The 20,637-nt window shown below is 35.9% G+C and overlaps 1 protein-coding gene across 8 annotated transcripts in view; it reads left to right on the top strand.

Moving 5' to 3' along the window:
• Positions 1-13,842, top strand: part of AASDH (aminoadipate-semialdehyde dehydrogenase) — a 28,220-nt gene extending 14,378 nt beyond the window's left edge. For 4 of the 8 annotated variants that reach the window (XM_042251421.1, XM_004009840.5, XM_012179995.5 and 1 more), the window contains 10 exons: positions 537-778; positions 1,100-1,206; positions 1,743-1,915; positions 2,343-2,535; positions 3,149-3,264; positions 4,437-5,232; positions 9,049-9,212; positions 10,404-10,526; positions 11,058-11,189; positions 13,215-13,842. In XM_042251421.1, coding sequence (XP_042107355.1) covers positions 537-778; positions 1,100-1,206; positions 1,743-1,915; positions 2,343-2,535; positions 3,149-3,264; positions 4,437-5,232; positions 9,049-9,212; positions 10,404-10,526; positions 11,058-11,189; positions 13,215-13,628 — 2,460 coding nt within the window. In that variant the 3' untranslated portion in view covers positions 13,629-13,842. Of the gene's footprint in view, positions 1-536; positions 779-1,099; positions 1,207-1,742; positions 1,916-2,342; positions 2,536-3,148; positions 3,265-4,436; positions 5,233-9,048; positions 9,213-10,403; positions 10,527-11,057; positions 11,190-13,214 lie in introns of those variants that run through there. The other 4 variants (XM_060417129.1, XM_027971013.2, XM_012179999.3 and 1 more) reach the window with 3 other exon arrangements.
• Positions 13,843-20,637: the final 6,795 nt, after the last annotated feature.

The raw sequence follows: 20,637 nt of genomic DNA, 5'->3' as shown, positions 1-20,637 counted from the left end.
AGTCAGACACGACTGATGCGACTTAGCAGCAGCAGCAGGTAATTTTAGGGCTGAAGGATATTTTCATTATCTGGATTGTGACGGTTTCACCAACAATATATCTCAAAATTTGTACACTTTAAACATGTATAATTTATGTCAGTATTATCTTAATAAAGTTCTTTTTTAAAGTCTTTACTCATTGTGCTGCTTAAGCACATTTTAAAAACACTTTATATACTTTTTCTACGTAGAAATAATGAAAGAGGAAATGTAAATTGATTTTATAGATTTTGTTGTTTTTATCTTTAAACCTTTTTGTCTATAAATTGCATAATGAAACAATACCGTGCTTAAGTTTTTTACTAAAGCAAAATTTATATCAACATTAAAAAGGTAATGGTGCTTCAGTAGGTTTCCGAATATGATTTGCCATTTAGTAAACACAGTCTTAATTTCCATGTGAGCTCCCAATGTTAAACTTTGAACTAATTACTACAGTTTATTTTTTAAAGAAGTGAAGGGGGAAAAATAGTTTATTTTTGATGTATTTACAGGCAACGCCAACATTGCTTAGAAGATTTGGATCTCAGCTCATCAAATCAACTGTTTTATCCACCAATACTTCTCTTCGCATATTGGCCCTTGGTGGTGAAGCATTTCCATCGTTAACTGTTCTCAAAAGCTGGAGAGGAGTAGGCAATAAAACACAAATATTTAATCTTTATGGCATCACAGAGGTATCAAGTTGGGCGACTTTCTACAGGATTCCAGAGAAGATTCTTAACTCTACTTTGAAGTATGGGTTTCAGTTACTACGAAGAGTAGAGGATATTTTTCCAGTATCTAAACACAAATAGTGTTTTTGATAGGCACTGGAGTCATTATTTTAGAAACACTATTTTGTCTAGAATTCTATGCTGGGAATTCAGAAAACTGATACTACAGATTCTGCTAAAGTTTTTTGTAACTAAACAGATAACTTTTCCACTTGGCAGTCTTTGAATTATAACAGAAACTTTTTTTTCTTCATTTGGTACAATGTGATTTAAATATATTGGTGAATATTTTATTCAAGTGAAAATTTTAAAATTTGGTTTGGGTTGTTGTGTTTTCATAGATGTGAATTGCCTGTACAACTGGGATTTCCACTGCTTGGAACAGTAGTTGAAGTCAGAGATACTAATGGTTTCACAATTCAAGAAGGCAATGGCCAAGTATTTTTAGGTTGTTCTACATTTATTGATTGGGAATGATTTTTTTTTCCAAGAAAAAAAAGTCTGTTAATTTTATTCTTTCCTCAGTTTTTCTTAAATCTAGTATTCTTTTCAGTGATGGTAATTTTTAATCTCATCATCACAGTCAATGAAACACTTAATAAGTTACATGATTATTTTAGATAACTGGGTCTAATACTCTAAGGGAAGATAGAAAAGCAATTTGGGAACTGTAACTTGGTTGTTTGTATTTCTGTTTATAGCCTGAATTTTATTAAATTAGAATATTTAAATTGTTAAAATTATTTTTTAAATGTTCTTAATCACATGTATATTTTTAGAAATAAATTTTATCACTTTGCTTATTTTACTAAGATTGTTATTATATATAATTTTATCAGATAAAATTTAAAAGTGAGTCCCCAATTTTATATATATATTAACACTTTCAAACTTAGTAATGGAGCTTTTGAAAATGTTCTGATTTCATGAATATGAAATTTTCCCTGAATATTTTTACGACATTGGTGTTTATATCTTATGAAGGTGGCAGAAATAGAGTATGTTTTCTTGATGGCGAAATGACGGTACCACTTGGCACAATGAGAGCCACAGGAGACTTTGTAACTATAAAAGATGGAGAGATATTTTTCTTGGGACGAAAGGACAGTCAGATCAAACGTCATGGCAAACGTCTTAACATAGAACTTGTACAACAGGTAGAAATGTTCAAATATTAAAATATGTATTAACATACATAGGTATTAGAGGCAGCCATAACTAATTTGCTTTGCCAGGGTTCTCTATCAGTATTATTTAGACTTAAGACTTTTGTATTAATGATGAATTACAGTAGAAGACATGGATAATTCATTGTGCGCTTTACTCTCAGGTTGAAGAGTTGTTTTTTTTTTTTAATAAGTGACAAAATGGATTTTTATAACTGTGAAAGTAAATTTATTTTGCTCTGGGTGGTATCGCTTTTGGAAAACATTAAGAACCCTGTGTGCTGGTAATAGTGATGGTAGGAAACAGTTTTTTAAAAATCTCTAGGGAATTCCAGAATTTAATTTATTGATTTCAGAGCATTTAGGAAGTTTATTTTTAAATGTCCTCATTGGCGGATTTGTATAATTTCTCTCACAGATTGCTGAAGGTCTTCAACAAGTGGAGTCTTGTGCAGTTACATGGTATAACCAGGAAAAATTGATTTTGTTCATGGTGACTAAAAATGATTTAGTAAAGGATTACATCTTTGAAGAACTGCAGAAACATCTTCCAAGTCATGCCATCCCAGATGAGCTTGTGTTAATTAATTCTCTGCCATTTACATCTCATGGTAAAATAATTTGAAGCTGCTTTGTTTCGGTGCCAAATGATTGTAATTGTGTTCCTAACTAGTTTAAAGACCACTTAAATCCTTATTGTTATAAGTAATACTAATATATATTGTGGTAGACCCTCTGTTAAATACTTTGTAAAAGTAATTCATTTTATCTCAGAAAATCCTGTGAGTAGGTAGTATTATTCCCATTTACTGATGTGAAAAATAAGTCTTAAGAGATTTAAGTAATTTTCCCAAAATCACATTGCTAGTTAGAGTTGAAATTCTATTGAGAACTGTTTGACTTCAAAACATGTACTCTTAATCACCAAATTCTATTACTTTCCCAATTTCATCTTTAATATTTGTTTCAAAATGTGGTAAGTGCTTAGTAAATAGTACTATTTCTTTAACTCTTTAAATGAGATGAACATTAGCCCCTCCTTTCTTCTTATCTGGTACTACATTCTGGATAGCATGGGGCTGCTTTCTTTATTATTGATTATCTATGACAAGCTATTCTATGGGATTTCTAACCTTAACAATGAAAAATGTGTCTATTGTGACTAATGAAGATATGAAGGGTTCAAGCTGAAATTTAAAAGTTGTTTTTTTCTTTTATATTAAGGCAAAATTGATGTTTCTGAGCTAAATAAGATATATTTAAACTACAGAGACTTGAAGTCTGAGTGTAAGCTCAGTGGAAAAGAGGAACTTTGGGAAAAATTACACCATTTGTGGAAGGTACAACTTGTAAGATACAAATTTGTTGTTATAAAGAAGTCATTGTATATCTTCAGGGAATGTAGCATCCTAATAAGTCTGATAAAATTTTCTAAGAATGTTAACTGCTGTCCAGATGTTAAGTAGCATAGCTTTGTTTATTCAATTTGTATTAAAATAAAAGTTAGGTTCTGTAATGCAAGATTAGATTAAGCTCCCTATATAGAGATTTATTGGAAGTGAGGTGAGTGAGTGAGTGAAGTCGCTCAGTCATGTCCGACTCTTTGTGACCCCATGGACTATAGCCCACCAGGCTCCTCCCTCCATGGGATTCTCCAAGCAAGAGTACTGGAGTGGGTTGCCATTTCCTTCTCCAGTGAGTGAGGAAGTGAGGTAGTAGTCATAAAAGGCGCAAATAGACTAAACTTCTCTTGCTGTAAGTTTTCCCTAAGCAAGGTAGTTGAATACAGTTATACTTGTCAGAGTAGAAAAAATAGCCCAATCTTGCTGTACCACAGCCTGTGGTATAAAGGCTTTTAACATCATTATTCCAGAAGTTTCAATGATGTGTATGTTTTTGCTTAAGGGAATTTATATTATATATATAATATATACACACACACATATAAATATATATACACACACACATATATATATAAAACAATCAAAAAGTTTGAAATATATGTATTTACCTTTGATTTATAGGTCAGTATAATTTTTCTTAAAATATGGAGTTTTCTTAAAGAAGGATGTGTTTGTATAGTCTTATCTGAAAAATAGAGGGTATCTAAATAAAAGTATTCTCTACTTCATTTTTAGATTTTTGGAAAATAATTCTGATATATATATATGTGAAGCTAATGAAAATAACTATCCCTATATTATAGAAATATCAGATGTTATTATCTTGTGGGTTTTATAATTAGTTAATCAGATGTTTTTATAATTTCATTTCTTACTGTGTGGGTAGGAAAACTGCTCTTAAGGGAAGTATAATTTGCAGTCCTAGGGTAGGCTTGTCACACTGTTGGTAGGATGATGAGGGTTTCCTTTACTATATAGAAAATCATGTTAAAATTTATTTTGTGTGTTTTGTGTTCATCTCATTAATGTATGTACTGTCACTTATATTACTGTAAATGCTGATTTTAGGCCTTGAACATCAATATATTTCTCCCTTCTCCAATCTGTAGTCTGTTCTGAGTCTCTCAGAAGATGCTTTGAAGATTCCTGATGAGTCACTCTTCCTAAATAGTGGTGGAGATTCCTTGAAATCCATACGGCTCCTCAATGAGATTGAAAACCTTGTTGGCACATCAGTACCTGGGCTTCTGGAAATTCTTCTCAGCAGTTCTATTTTAGAGATTTACAATCACATCCTTCAAACAGTGTTTTCAGATAAAGACCTGACAGTTAGCAAGAATCATGCCATGAAAAGAAAATTCAGCGATGCTACTCAAGAGGAAGCCAGTGGAAAATCTTTACATCAGGAAGCTGTCGTGCCTTTAAATTGTGACAATGAGAGCAATGCTTTTATTGCACTGAGCAGAGGGAGCCAGATTTTGTCTTTGAATACTGATAGGTATTTAACTAAGTTGGGACATTGCCCTTCAACCTATTCTTCTGATTTAAATTCACAGACTGACATTCAAAATAGAGAAAGCCTAAGTACTCCACCTCTTGTTGGGAAGTCAGAAGATCCATCCTGTGTTGTAGAAGTTTCTGAAGAGGACACACCTGTGATTAGGGCTGAGAAAATGGAGTTTCGTGTGAGGTGGAGGTCAGACACAGGCAAATGTGTGGATGCTTCACCTCTGCTTGTAATACCAGCTCTTGATAAGTCATCTGCAACTGTGTACATTGGCTCCCATTCTCATAGAATGATAGCAGTTGATCTTTACTCTGGAAAGGTGAAATGGGAACAGATTTTAGGAGATCGCATTGAATCCTCAGCATGTGTATCTAAGTGTGGAAACTTTATTGTAGTGGGTAAGTTTCTGAATTTGAGGTTAATAGAGTTAACTGGAATTACCATATGAAAATACCAGTAGAGCCTAGTTAAATTTAAAAAACCTGTGTATAGTGGGTTTGGTTTCTGTCAAAGAATAATAATTACATGCTGATTCACAGTGTGGGCCTTGGGTCAGAGTGTCTCGGTCTGAACCTAGCTCTAAGGCTATTAACCCGCTCTGTGACCTTCAACAAGTTGTGGAACTCCCTAGAACTCAGTTTTCTCATGAGTATATGGGCATAATAAATAAAACATGATGCTACATCACTAATTATTCCCAAACTTTAATGGTTTAGAGCAATAAACATTTATTATTTCACAGTGTGTGTGGATCAGAAATTTAGGAGGAGCTTAGCTGAAAGCTTTGGCTCAGCGTTTCTCCTGTGGCTGCAACCATGTGAAGGCTTGACTTGAGCTGGCGAAATCTGCTTCCAAGATGGCTTACAGTGCGGCTAAACAAGACTAGTTCTTTGCTGAGTTTTGACAGGAAGCTTCAGTTTCTTGCCCCATGGGCTTCTCTCTGAGTGACCCAAGAGAATGAGTGAGGAAAAATGCAGTACTTTTAGTGTCTATAGTTGTAAATCATCATTTGTGCTTTCTTCTGTTATTAGAAGCACATCATTAAGTCTGGCCCACACTCAAAAGGAGGGGAATTGGCTCCACCTCTTGAAAGGAAGAGTATCAAAGAATATGTGGATATATTTTAAAACTACCACAATGATCATAGAGCTTCTGAGAGGATTAAATGTGATGATTGCTTGTGAATCCTTTAGTACATACCTGGTGGATCAGACAGTAAAGAATCTCCCTGTAATGCAAGGGACCTGGGTTCAATCCCTGAGCTGGAAAGATCTGGAGAAGGGAATGCTGACCCACTCCACTATTGCCTGGAGAATTCCATGGATACAGGAGCCTGGTGGGCTAGAGTCCATGGTATTGCAAAAAGATTGAGCGGCTAACACTTTTACTTTCTTTTTCAGGGACAGACTAAGTGCTCATTGAGTGTTAGCTATTACCTGCTACTCTGTTTCCTTAAGGTGCAGGTGACTTTTACTTTACAAAGATATGGGGGTTCAAGTATAATGTCTCCTTGACTATCACTTTCTTTTTACCCCTCCCCAAACTATACTAAGTTTTACTTTAGTGCTCATGGAATCTGTTTACCAAAGCTTTTCAGTCTAAATACTTAGGAATATATCTCCCTACTTAAGTTATCCTGGCTAGGATCTTCTTGAGTCTAAGTTTGATCCTTTCCTATTGAAAACCTATATTTTGAGAATTTTTCTACAAGAAACTTTCAGTTACACATATGACTATGAGTAATCCCTAGTCCATGAAAGTCAGCTCATTGAGGTTATTGTTTGCATCCCAAGTGTCTACCCAAAGCTTGTGGCACATGGTGGTCACTTAGTCCTTTTTTTTCTTTTTAAAAAATTCCCAGGTTTATTGAGATGTAATTGACATATGACGTTTTATTAGTTTAAGGTATACAATATAATGATTTGATGTGTGTGTATATTGCAAAATGCTTACCACAGTAAGTCTAGTTAGCCTGCATCACCTGACACAGTTACCGTTTTCTTTTCCTGGGATGAGAACTTTTAAGATTCATTCTCAGCAATTTTCAAATATCCAATTCAGTGTTGGTAACTATCCCTTAGTACTTTATTTTTTTATTAATGTATGGTTTATATACAGTGGTACACAGTTCTGTATTTTGACAGATGCATGCTATCATGTAACCACTACCACAATTACGAGTCCATTGCTCCAGAAAATTTGTGTTTCACTTTATAGTCATTCCTCTTCCTATCCCTCCCACCAGCCACTGATCTGCTTTTTGTCCCTGCTTGCAGGATCTTAGTTCTCTGACCAGGGATCAAACCCATGCCCCCTACAATGGAAGCCCGAAGTCTTAACCACTGGACCGTGAGGGAAGTCCCTTAACAGTGTCTTTCAAAGAGAAGTTCTTAATTTCAATGAAGTCTACTTTATAATTTCTTTTAGGGATCCTGCTTTTAATGTCATATCCAGGAGATCTTTGCCTAACATAAGGTCACAAAACATTTTCTTCTGGAGCCAAACTGAAAGAACGTTCTCATTACCCAGCTGTTCCTGGTGTACTCCGCTATATAGGACATTTCTCTTCATCTTCACTAAGTAGGCTGTCCTTTCCCTTCTGAGCAGTTACTGCCAGAAGAAAGCACAGCAGATACTCTGGAAATTGAGCCTCAAGTGGGCAGCAGTGGTTATAATCATAGGTGGAACCACCCAAAGTGTTGGGCCAATGCCTAGATTTCACTTCCCCTGACTTATGTGCACTCCAGAAACTTGAGTGATCTTTACTTTGTAGGTTTTGACCACTCCCACTTCCAGTTGGAGGGTGTTTTTGGCCACAGCAAGTCAGAGACTCCTGCTCTGTCTTCTCATCCAAGCAGCAGTTTGGAAAAATCAGTCTCCTATAATTGTCAAGACAATAGGCTCTGGAGCTTGACTTCTTGAATTCAAATCCTTGCTCTGCCGCTTAACTGCCTGAGTAGTTTTGCCCATAACTCTCCTATAACTTAACTCTCTGTGCTTCAATTTTGTCCTCTATAAAATGTTCATATAGTCACACTTCACTGTGAGGATTACATGAGTTAATAGGAATAAAATTCTAACAGTAGTACCCTCCATAAGATAAAAGGTCATAAACATTTGTTGTTAAGTTCCTGAGTGGTGGTCAACTCTTTGTGACCCCCATGGACTGTAGCACGCCAGGCTTCCCTGTCCTTCCCTATCGCTTGGAGTTTGCTCGGACTCACGTCTGTGCAGTTGGTGATGCCATCTAACCATTTCATCCTCTGCTATTCTTTTCTCCTTTTGCCTTCAATCTTTCCCAGCATCGGGGTCTTTTCCAGTGAGTCGGGTCTTCACATTAGGTGGCTAGAGTATTGGAGCTTCAGCTTCAGCATCAATCCTTCCAGTGAATATTCATATTGTTAATATTAGCATTTCTTTTTAAGATTTATTGATTTATTTGGCTGCACTGAGTCTTCATTGCTGCACACAAGCTTTCTCTAGTTGCAGTGAGCGGGGCCTACTCTTAATTGAGGTGTGCAGGCTTCTCATTGCAGTGGCTTCTCTTGTGGAGCACTGGCTCTTGGGCACACGGTCTTCTGTAGTTGCAGTTCCCAGGCTCTAGAGCACAGGCTCAGTAGTTGTGTCTCATGGGCTTAGCTACTCTGTGGTATTGAGATCCTCCCCAACCTGGTATGGAACCTGTGTCCCCTGCATTGGCAAGCAGATTCTTAACCACTAGACCACCAGAGAACCCAGCATTTCTTTTTCTTTTGGCTAGACTGCCAGGGAAGTCCCAATGTTAGCATTTATTGAACACTTTTATGTACTGGGCATTGATCCTGATTATCACAATAACCCTGGATGTAGTTGTAGCCACATTCAGCAGAAGAATAATCTGAGGCCCAGCAGTGCTAGATGATTAGCCCAAAGGACGGCCATGACAAGATCCGAATCCAGGTCTTTCACAGCCTCTTCTGCTGCAGCTTACTCATGTCCATTGTTTTCTTGGTAGTGAAGCACTTCTTAGTTCCTTGAAAATGTAAGGTGTCCTTACTGAAAAGGTTTTAAGTGGTTACTGTTCATGTCTGTTTTGCTGAAATGTAAATCGGAGCCAAACATAGAGCCTAAGTACACATGAAGAGCATCAAATATATGTTGTCATGATTTAAGCCAAAGAATTATTTTCCAGTGACATGTCTAAATCTCATCTTTAATATTTTGTTTGCCAACAGGCTGTTATAATGGGTTAGTTTATGTTCTGAAAAGTAATAGTGGAGAAAAATACTGGATGTTTAGTACTGAGAATGCTGTCAAAAGCTCAGCAACCTTGGATCCTACCACAGGACTTCTTTACATTGGATCTCATGACCAGCATGCATACGCTTTGGATATATATGTAAGAATTCAGTTTGTCAGCTTTACACCATAAGCATAAATGGAAGAGCGTGAAATTATCAGGTGGTGTTGACTAGGGGAGCAGGTATTAACCATTTTCCAAGTTTGTGATCTGGGAAGATTAAGGGATTAATTAACAGCCTTAATCTCTTAAGATATTTTTAACTTCCTTACCAAATTTTCACAAATTTGCTGCTCAGAGTTTTGAAATATAAAGAACTTAGAATTTACCATTGACAATAGAAAGAAGAGAATCACAAAAATATCAATAAGATATTTTATATAAGAACTCGATTATATAAAATTTTAAAATTTAAGAATTATAAAAAAGAAGTTGGGAAAAATTTTTGAAACAAATATGACATAGTTAAAGCTCATAAGTATAAATGAAATGAAGAGCAAATATAAATCTGTAAGAAAAATGTAAAGGTCCAGATAGAAAAGTATTCAACAAAGGATATAAATGGAGAGGACCCTTAAGAAGGAATCGCTAATAAATGTTTATAAATTTATATAAGAATCAAAGGAATGAAAATTTAAAACTTTAAAGATAGAGAAGCAAATGTTATTAGCTTAGAGGGTAACATTAAATGCTGATGAGAGTTGTGGGAGGTAAGCTTTTAAGGAAGACAGTTTGACAATTTGAATAGGTAACAATTTGATATCCTTTGACTCAGTAAAATTCTAGGAATCTATCATGGCAAAATAATCAGAAACATGGACAAATTGTAAGCACCAGAATATCTTATTTCCAAGTTATTTATACTACCAAGAAATTAATTACAAATAGGGTAGAGAGAGAATATTTTATGTTCATATGGGATATAATCCATTAATGTAATATTTAACAAGTTTTACAGAATAAGTGAACTAAATTATATACAAAGTGTATGATATTCAGAATGATCTCAGGTATATTAAACTGTATGTGTGTGTGTGTGCCAAAAAGATCACAAGGCAAAAATGCTAAAATGTTAGTAGTAATCTCTGGGTATTGCCTTTTGCCTTCTTTTTATACTAACTTGATTCTCCACAGTAAGTATGTATTACTTTTATACTAAAAATAAAAATTATATTAACTAGACACATGTAACTTTAAAAGGGACAGGATATGATTTTTTGAATCACCCTCAGAAACCAATTAATTTGCTTTCTTTTTTGCTCTTTTAAAATTTTGCATTCTTATTTACAGAAAAAGAAGTGTGTTTGGAAGTTGAAATGTGGAGGAACTGTTTTTTCTTCTCCTTGTTTGAGCCTGATTCCATCTCACTTATATTTTGCTACACTGGGAGGACTTTTACTGGCTGTAAATCCTGTAGGCATAAAATAATATTTGTTGATTTTATTACCTGTTTTTCTTTAATATTTTTTACTTTTGCTTAGAATTCTGAAAATTCAAAGTAGATCTCAACTAGATACAGTCCACACAGTACTGGATCAGAATTCACTAAAATGATTGACATGAAGTCTAGAGTGATGAGAAGAATCTAAGTTCTGTGTTATGTCCTTTATCAATTTTTTAAATCGGCAGAATGTTCTCAGTTCTATCAAGAACTTTGTGTCCATTCTAAGGATAGAGTTTATGTGCTAGTTATTTCTTTCCTGGATTTAGTGCAGGTTTTTAGCTCAGTTCTCATAAATAACACTCATTAATTCTATAGCTGTGTATATGTACACTAGCTTCATTTATAATCAAGCTATAATATATAAGCTTCACTTACAATAGTCAGCATGCTACTGTAGCATTTTCTGATGTTACCTCTGGGAGGTTTATGAATTTGTTTTATAGAAGTAATTGATGAGTAGAATGATTTAAATGCTATGAATTACGTTTTGCCCATGCCAGGCCACTGGGGACAGAGTTTGGAAACATTCCTGTGGAAAGCCACTCTTTTCTTCTCCACGGTGTTGCCTACAGTATATTTTTATTGGCTGTGTAGATGGAAATTTACTCTGCTTTACTCACTTTGGAGAACAGGTAAAAAATGTCTAGTTCTGTTTTACTTATCTTTGTCAAAAGCATAGTAGTCGATGACGACTAAAGTAAAATTTTATACAACATTTTTTGACCCATTGTGTTGAAAGCTAGTTCTGTTTTTATTGTTAGCCCTGTGGATTTTTAAATTTTTGAATGATGCTGTAATAGATTTAAAAGATTCTATCCAAACATTGTTTTAATTTTGCCATCCTCCTTGTCCATTTTTTAGCCAACTTAATTATAACCTCTATTCAGGTTGTGAACATTGAAATAAACCCCTGCTTTTTCTATGAAAACCAAAATCTGTTACAGAACCCAGTTTACTTTGTGTGAAGGTTCTGTCTTCAACTTCATGATCAGGGTAGTGATCAGGGTAGCAGGGTAGGCTCCTGATCTTTCGTTAGGATAATAATCTCTACTTCTTCACCCATAAGGGACTGTGGCACAATGTCTGCGTTTTTGATTTGAGGGATTATTCTGTGGACTTGAGTGTACTAGCTCCAGCATAAGTGAGCCCATTGACGGCTATGGTTGCTTCTGGGTGCATTTTATTCTGTTTTCGCCCCTTATACACTAGCAGTTTCTTTTGTTCTGTGTGACAGTTATTTTGTGATGAAATCTTTTTTTTTCAAGTCTTTTTTTTAACTTTTAAAATAGTTTTAGTTTTCGGTTTTGTTGGGTCTCCCTTTCTGCGTGCAGGCTTCCCCTAGTTGTGGTGAGCGGGGCTGTTCTTTGTTGCAGAGCACAAGCTTCCCATTGTAGTGGCTCCTCTTCTTCAGGAGCACGGACTCTAGGGCACTCAGGCTTCAGTAGTTGCAGCACAGGGGCTCAATAGTTGTGATGTGAGGGCTTTAGAGAACGGCCTTAGTAGTTGTGGCGCATGGACTTTAGTTGCCTGCAACATGTGGAATATTCCCAGATCAGGGATCCGAGTCCATGTCGCCTGCATTGACAGGCAGAATCTCACCTGCTGTACCACCAGCGAAGTCCTGTGATGAAATCTTTTATTAAGTTCACTTAATATTTTTAATTTAGAAAGTAATTTGTATATATTCTCACCTTTGGATTTCTAAATAGTTAGAAGAGGCAAAGGTTCTTACTCCTTTTTTTTTTCTTCTCTGAATAAGCCAAAGAAAGATTAAAGTAATTTTGTCCAAGTCGGGAAGAAAATTGAGATTACACACCGTGTATCATGAATATACCCACTTTTTTAATTTTGCTGCTACTATGGGCTTCCCTGGTGGCTCAGACGGTAAAGCGTTTGCCTACAATGCGGGAGATCCGGGTTCGATCCCTGGGTTGGGAAGATCTCCTGGAGAAGGAAATGGCAACCCACTCCAGTACTCTTGCCTGGAAAATTCCATGGACTGAGGAGCCTGGTAGGCTACAGTCCACGGGGTTGCAAAGAGTTGGACACGACCGTGCGACTTCAGTGTCAATGTCAATATGGATTTGTGAACATTACCTTAGACTTAGGCTTCTTCTTCCTGTGTGTTTTAAAATATTGGCTGACAGGGTAATCTATAGTAGCTTTGAAATAAGCAAATAGTATGTATCTACAGTGTAGACACACAACTCATAGCTCTTTGATTAAAGCTTTAGTTCAACTTCTTGCACATAACCTTTTCTTTTCGGCTAACTTCCTCCTTCTTCCTATTTCAGGAGACTAGAGTAAGATATAATTTTTAATAAGATACACTGGAAACTCAGTGCAGTTTTATCTTAGAAATCATTGTCTCTGAACATATTAGTAATACCTTTTGGATGAGGTTTGAAATGAATTTATATTATGCATAGTGGTGATTTATGTATAAGCGCACTGGTGTTTTTTGTTAAGATTTTACCACTGGGACAGAGGTCTAATCTGAGGGTGCTACTTTTCAAAGAAAGGTATTATTTTCTCTATATTTACCATTCAGCAGCCTACTACATCTCTCACATTTTATTAAGAATTTCATAAAGCTTTAGTCTACAGAATTGTTGAAATGAGATGAATGAATTGTTTTTGCCTTTATCCCCCTTCAGGTCTGGCAATTCTCTACCAATGAACCAATCTTTTCATCCCCATGTACCTCAGCATCAGAGCAAGAAATATTTTTTGGTTCTCATGACTGCTTTATCTACTGTTGTAGTATGAAAGGTCACCTCCGGTGGAAATTTGAAACTACCGCAAGAGTGTATTCAACACCTTTTGTTTTCCGTAACCACAACCATAACAATGAAATGTTACTGGCAGCAGCATCTACTGATGGCAAACTGTGGATCTTGGAATCTAAGAGTGGACAGTTGCAAAGTGTGTATGAACTTCCTGGAGAAGTTTTCTCTTCTCCTGTGGTCTGGGAATCAATGCTTATTATTGGATGTAGAAATAATTATGTTTATTGTCTGGATTTATTGGGTGACAAAGGTAATGAAGTGCAGTCCTTAGAATATACATGAGATATTTGAAAATATTTTATATTACTGAGCTTGTGGATAGTCTTATATTAAAGATTATGTTTTGTTTAAGAAAGTTGTCTATTACACTTATTGGAAAACAGCCATACTTTACTTCCTATAGGAGCAACAGATGCTTTTACAAGGAATTATAGAACAAAACACATCCTAATGCCTGTTATAATTATTAATTAAAGGAATATCAATGTTCTTCTAATTTCTGTAGATGTCCTACTTGTGGTTTTTTAATAAAAGACCTTTGGGAAAAAAGATCAAAATACACTTGGTGGGTTAAAAACTTAGTCTGTGATGTAATTAACATTAACACCATTCACTCATTTATACTGAGAATCATAACAAAATGTTGTCAAAGATAGGATCTACTTATCAAATTAGTTTCTTTAATTTAGTATTTTTAAATGAACACAGTACCAATGTAGAATTATATATATATATATATATATATATATATATACTCTGTATTGTTTCAAGTTGATATACCTTGTTTTATTAATTTTTGATATATGAACATTGGCTAATATTTTTTACACCTATATTTTTCAATTTATTAGATTTTACTACTATAACAGCTGATTTTGTTGTTAGTAGTTTGAAGGTAGGGAGTACAGCAAAAAGCAGGAAAGAAGAAAACCTCTTACACTCTTAAGTGTCATGAATTCTCATAATACTTAATGCTGCTCTTTCAGTCCCATAGCACTTTGCTTATACAGACTCCATTTGCCGGGTGCTAAGTTGCCCCCAGTGAACTGTACGCTCTCTGGAAGCCGTGCCCTTTATGCTTCCCCCTTCTCTTATGCCTGGCTAAGCCTGTGATTTGCTTTAACCTAGAGAATGCAGTGATGGTGATATTATGCCACTTTCTGAGCCTAAATGTTAAGAAGTTGGGTAGCTCCTGCTTTTATAGCCATGGGAGCCCTGAGCAGCCGCATCAGTCTGGCTGTCTACTGGAGAAGACGTGTAATGAGGGAGCCATGAGCTAAGACTACACTGAGAAGAACCAAGGGAACCAGTGAACACTGACAGTCAATGTATGGCCCCAGCATTCCAGCCAACTCCAGCTATACGCTGTGTCGATGACCTTTCCCCTAATTCTGCAGACAACTGTAGTATCATTTCATTTGTTCATCCATTCACCAGTAGAATCTCAAATACCGAACATGCCAGAGTTCTTGGTGGCAAGCAATAGAAGCTAAATTTGGGCTATTTTAAGTAGAAAGTATTTATTTATTTTGATTGAAGTATAATTGATATTCAATGTTATATAAGTTATTACATAGAAATTCAGTTTTTAAATGTTATATGACTTTAAAACATTGGCTATATTCCCTGTGTTATACAATATATCCTTGTAGCTTATTTATTCTATACACAATAGTTTGTACCTCTTAATCCCTTACCACTATTTTGCCCTTCCTCCCTTCTCTCTCCCTGCTGGTAAGCACTAGTTTGTGCTCTATATTTGTGAATCTGATTCTTTTATGTTATATTTACTAGCTTGTTCTGTTTTTTTTTTTAGATTCCATGTAAAAGTGGTATCATACAAAATATTTATCTTTCTCTGACTCATTTCATTTAGCATAATGACCCTCCAAGGCTATCCACGTTTTGCAAATGGCAGAATTTTGTTCTTTTTATGGCTGAGTAGTATTCCATTGTATACATACACCATATCCTCTTAATCTGTTCATCTGTTGATGGACGCTTAAATTGCTTCCATATCTTGGCAGTTATAAATAATACTGCTATGAACATTGGGATGCATATATTTTTTTGAACTGTGTTTTTGTTTTTCAGATATATAGATCCAAGAGTGGTGGAATTGCTGAGTCATATGGTAGTTCTATTTTTAGCTTTTTTTGAGATACTTCCATACTGTTTTCCACAGTGGCTACACCAATTTACGTTTCTCCTCAACAGGGGCTTCCCCTTTTCTCCACTTCCTCACCATCATTTGTTGTTTGTGTCTTTTTGATGATAACCATCCTGACCTGTCGTGATATCATTGATACCATGGTATCATTGAGTCATGATATCTCATTGTAGTTTGTATTTGTACTTCCCTGGTGATTAGTGATGTTGATCTTTTCATGAGCCTGTTGATCATCTGCATTTCCTTTCTGGGAAAAATATCTGTTCAGGTCTTCTGCCCAGTTTTTACTCAGGTTTTTTTCTTTTGATGTTGAGTTGTAGGAGTTATTTATATATGTTGGCTATGACCCCAGGTTGGTCATATCATTTGCAAATATTTTCTCCCATTCAGTAGGTTGTCTTTTCATTTTGTTGATGATTTCCTTTGCTGTACATAGTTTTAAAGCTTAATTAGTTCCCATTTGTTTATTTTTGCTTTTATTTCCTTTGTTTTAGGAGATTCAAAACAGTATTACTACAGTATGTGTCAGAGTGTTCCTGTTTTTCTCTAGGAGTTTTATGGTTTCCAGTCTTATGTCTTTAATCCATCTTGAATTAATTTGTGTATATAGGTTCTAATTTCATTCTTTCACATGTAGCTGTCTGGTTTTTGCGACACCAATTATTGAAGAGATTTTCCCCCTCCATTTAATATACTTGCCTCCTTTGTCATAGATTAATTGACTGTAAATGTGTGGGTTTATTTCTGGGCTCTCTATTCTGTTCTGTTGATGTTTTCTGCCAGTGCCACACTGTTGGTTATTGTAGCTTTGTAGTATAGTTTGACGGAGAAGGCAGTGGCACCCCACTCCCGTACTTTTGCCTGGAAAATCCCATGGACAGAGGAGCCTGGTGGGCTGCAGTCCATGGGGTCGCTAGGAGTCGGACACGACTGAGCAAATTCACTTTCACTTTTCACTTTCATGCATTGGAGAAGGAAATGGCAACCCACTCCAGTGTTCTTGCCTGGAGAATCCCAGGGACGGGGGAGCCTGGTGGGCTGGCGTCTCTGGGGTCGCACAGAGTCGTACATGACTGAAGTGACTTGGCAGCAGCAGCAGCAGCAGTGTAGTTTGAAGTCAGGGAGCTTGATTTGTCTAGATCTGTTCTTTCTTGGGATATTTTAGCTGCTTAGGGTCAAATTTTAAAATTATCTGTGAAAAATGCCCTTGGTATTTTGATAGAGACTGCATTGAATCTGTAGATTTCCTTGGTATTAATTCTTCCAGTCTCTGAATATGGTATATTTTCCCATCTGTTTGTATTGTCTTCAGTTTCCTTCATCAGTGCCTTATGGTTTCCCCAATACAGGTGTTTTACCCCTAAGGAGGTTTATACCTAGATGTTTTAATCATGTTAATGCAATGGTAAATGGGATTATATACTTAATTCCTCTTTCTGATTACTCATTTTTAGTATATAGACATGGAACCAATTCTGTATGTTAATTTGTATCTTACAACTTTACTAAATTCATTGATGAGCTCTAGGAATATTCTGATGGTGTCTAGGATACTTTGTGTGTAGTATGTCATCTGCAAACAGTGACAGTCTTACTTCTTCCTTTCCAGTTTGTTGTTGTTCAGTTGCTCAGTTGTGTCCAACTCTGTGACCTCTTGGACTGCAGCATGCCAGGCTTGCCTGTCCTTCACTATCTCCCAGAGTTTGCTCAAATTCATGTCCATTGAATCGGTGATACCATCCAACCATCTTACTTTTCTTGTGCAATTGTTGTGACTAGGACATCCAATGCTGTGTTGATTAAAAGTACCTTGAGTGGGCATCTTTGTCTTGTTCTTGATCTTAGAGGAAACACTTTCAGCTTTTCACCTTTGAGTATGATGTTAACTGTGTGTTTGTCATATATGGCCTTTATTATGTTGAGGTATGTTCCCTTTATACACACCTTCTGGGAAGTTTTTATCATAAATGGATGTTGAATATTGTCAGAAGCTTTTCTGCATCTGTTGAGGTGATCATATAGTTTCTATTCTTCAGTTTGTTAATGTAGTGTTATACTGATTGATTTGCAGATACCGAAGTCCTTGCATCTTTGGGATAAATCCCTATTAATCGTGTTTTATGACCCATTTAATGTATTGTTGGATCCAGTTTACTAGTATTTTGTTGAAGAATTTCTGCATCTATCGTAATTAGCGATATTGGCCTATAATTTTCTTTTTCTTTTTTTCTGTAGTATCTTTGGTTTTAGTATCACAGTGATGCTACCTTCCTAGAATGAGTTCAGATGCATTCCTTCTTCTGCAATTTTTGGGGACTAGTTTGAGAAAGATAGGTGTTAATTCTTCTCTAAATGTTTGGTTGAATTTACTTGTGAAGCCATCTGATCCTGGACTTCTATTGGGACTTATTAAATTGCTGATTTGGTTTCATTACTGGTAACTGATCTATTCATATTTTCTATTTCTTCCTGGTTCAGTCTTGGCAGATTGTACATTTCTAGGAATTTGTCCCTTTCTTCTAAGTTGTCCATTTTATCGGCATATAGTTTTCCGTAGTAATCTCTTCTGATGTTTCATATTTCTGTGGTGGTGTTTGTAACTTCTCCTTTTTCATTTCTGATTTTGTTGATTTGTGCTGTCTTTTCTTGATGAGTTCAAACTAAAGGTTTATCAATTTTTAAAATCTTTTCAAAGAAGCATTTTTTAGTTGCATTGATAATTATGTTTTTAAAGTTTATTTATGCTCTAGTCTTTATGATACGTTTCCTTATACTAACTTTGGGTTTTGTTTGCTCTTTTTCTACTTCAGCTGTAACATTAGGTGGTTTGAGATTTTCCTCATTTCCTGAGGTCTTGTATCACCATAAACTTCCCTTTTAGAACTGCTTTTGCTGTGTCCCATAGATTTTGGATCATTGTTTTTCATTTTCATTTGTCCCTGGGTATTCTTTTTTAATTTCCTCTTTGACTTCTTCAGTAATCCATTGTTTAGTTTTTTTTTTTTTTAAGTAGCATATTGTTTAGCCTCCATCTTGTAGTGTCCTTTGACTCCTCCAACAATCTCTATTTTAACATCTATTTTATCAGGTATAAGTATTGCTACTCTGGCTTTCTTATTATCTCTATTTGCATTCAATACCTTTTGCATCCCTTCACTTTCAGTATATGTGTGTCTTTAAATCTGAGTCTCCTATAGGCAGGATTCCTTTATTTATTTATTTATTTTTTTGCCTTCAGCCACTTGATGTCTTTTGGAGCATTTAATCCATTTACATTTGAAGTAATTATTGCTATGCATATTCTTATTGCCATTTTGTTAATTGTTTTGGGGTAGTTTTTGTAGGTTTTTTGTTGTTGTTCCTGTCTTCTTTTGTTATTTGATGACTATCTTTAATGTTTGGATTCCTTTTCTTTTGTGTATCTATTATAGATGTTTGGCTTGTAATTACCATGAGGTATTTATATAACGATCTATTTATACAAGATTGTTTTAAGTTCTTGACCTCTTAATTTCAAATGCATTTTAAGAATCCTGTATTTGTACTTTCCTCCCGTCACAATTACTGTTTTTGGTATCTTTTTTTTGTCGTTCAGTTTCTAAGTTGTGTCCGACTCTCTGCCACCCCATGAACTGCAGGACACCAGGCTTCCCTGTTCTTTACCATCTCCCAGTGCTTGTTCAGACTCATGTCCATTGAGTCACTGATGCCATCCAACCATCTCATCCTCTTATGTCCCCATCTCCTCTTGCCCTCAATCTGTCCCAGCATCAGGGTCTTTTCCAGTAAGTCAGATCTTGCATTAGGTGGCCGAAGTATTGGAGCTTCAGCTTCAGCACCAGTCCTTCCAGTGAATATTCAGGGTTGATTTCCTTTAGGATTGACTGGTTTGATCTCCTTGCTGTCCAAGGGACTCTCAAGAGTCTTCTCTAGCACTGCAGTATGAAAGCATCAATTCTTCAGCACTCAGCCTTTATGGTCCAACTCTTAGGTCCATACATCCATATTCTTGTTTTTTAACCTGCCTACTAGCTTTGTGCGTGGGTGATTTCCTACCTTTACTGAATGTTTGCTTTTACCAATGAGCTTTTTCATTTTGTCATTTTCATTTTTCTAGTTGTGGCCTTTTTTACCAAGAGAAATTCCTTTAATATTTCTTGTAAAGCTGGTTTGATAGCGCTGAACTCTTTTAGCTCTTGCTTGTCTGAAAAGATTTTGATCTTTCCATAATATCTGAATGAGAGCCTTGCTGGGTAGGGTATTCTTGGTTGTAGGCTTTCATCACTTTAAATATGTTGCCCTTCTGGCCTACATAGTTTCTGATGAAAAGTCAACTGATAGCCCTTTATGAGTTCCTTTCTCTGTTATTTGTTGTTTCTCCTTTGCTGGTTTTAATATTCTCTAATTTTTAACATTTAATTACAGTATTTTAGTGTGTTCTTTGGGTTAATCCTGTATGGGACTCTGCACTTTCCTGGACTTGGATGTCTGTTTCCTTTCCCAGGTTAGGAAAGTTTTCAACTATTATGGCTCAAATATGTTCTCAGCCCCTTTCTCTCTCTCTTCTGCCCTGTAATGTGAATATTAGTGCATTTGATGTTGTCCCAGAAGTCTCTTATACTGTCCTCATTTCTTTTTCTTTTTTTCTTTTCAGCAACAGTGATTTCCACTACTGTGTCTTCCAGGTCACTGATCCATTTATCTGTACCATTTAGTTTACGTTGATTCTTTTTAGTGTGTTTTTAATTTCAGTTATTTTTCATCTTTGTCTGGATATTATGTATATTTTCTAGTGAGTATGAGTGATAGTCACTCGGTCATGTCTGACTCTACGGCCCCAGGACTGGAGCCTGCCAGGCTGCTCTGTCCATGGAATTCTCCAGGCAAGAATACTGGAGTGGGTTGCCATTTCCTTATCCATTATATTTTCCAACTCTTTGCTAAAAACCTTTAACTTTCACTCTGTGTACCCATTTTTCCCCCAGATTCTCTAATCTTTATGATCACTATGAACTCTTTCTTAGGTATTTGCCTTTCTGCACTTCACTTAGTTCTTCTTGTAGGGTTTTATCTTGTTCATTCATCTAGAACATGTTCCTCTTTTGCCTCGTTTTGCCTAAG

This window comes from Ovis aries, chromosome 6 (genome assembly GCF_016772045.2).
Source record: "Ovis aries strain OAR_USU_Benz2616 breed Rambouillet chromosome 6, ARS-UI_Ramb_v3.0, whole genome shotgun sequence".
NCBI lineage: Eukaryota > Metazoa > Chordata > Mammalia > Artiodactyla > Bovidae > Ovis > Ovis aries.
This window is presented reverse-complemented; position numbering and strand designations above follow the sequence as displayed.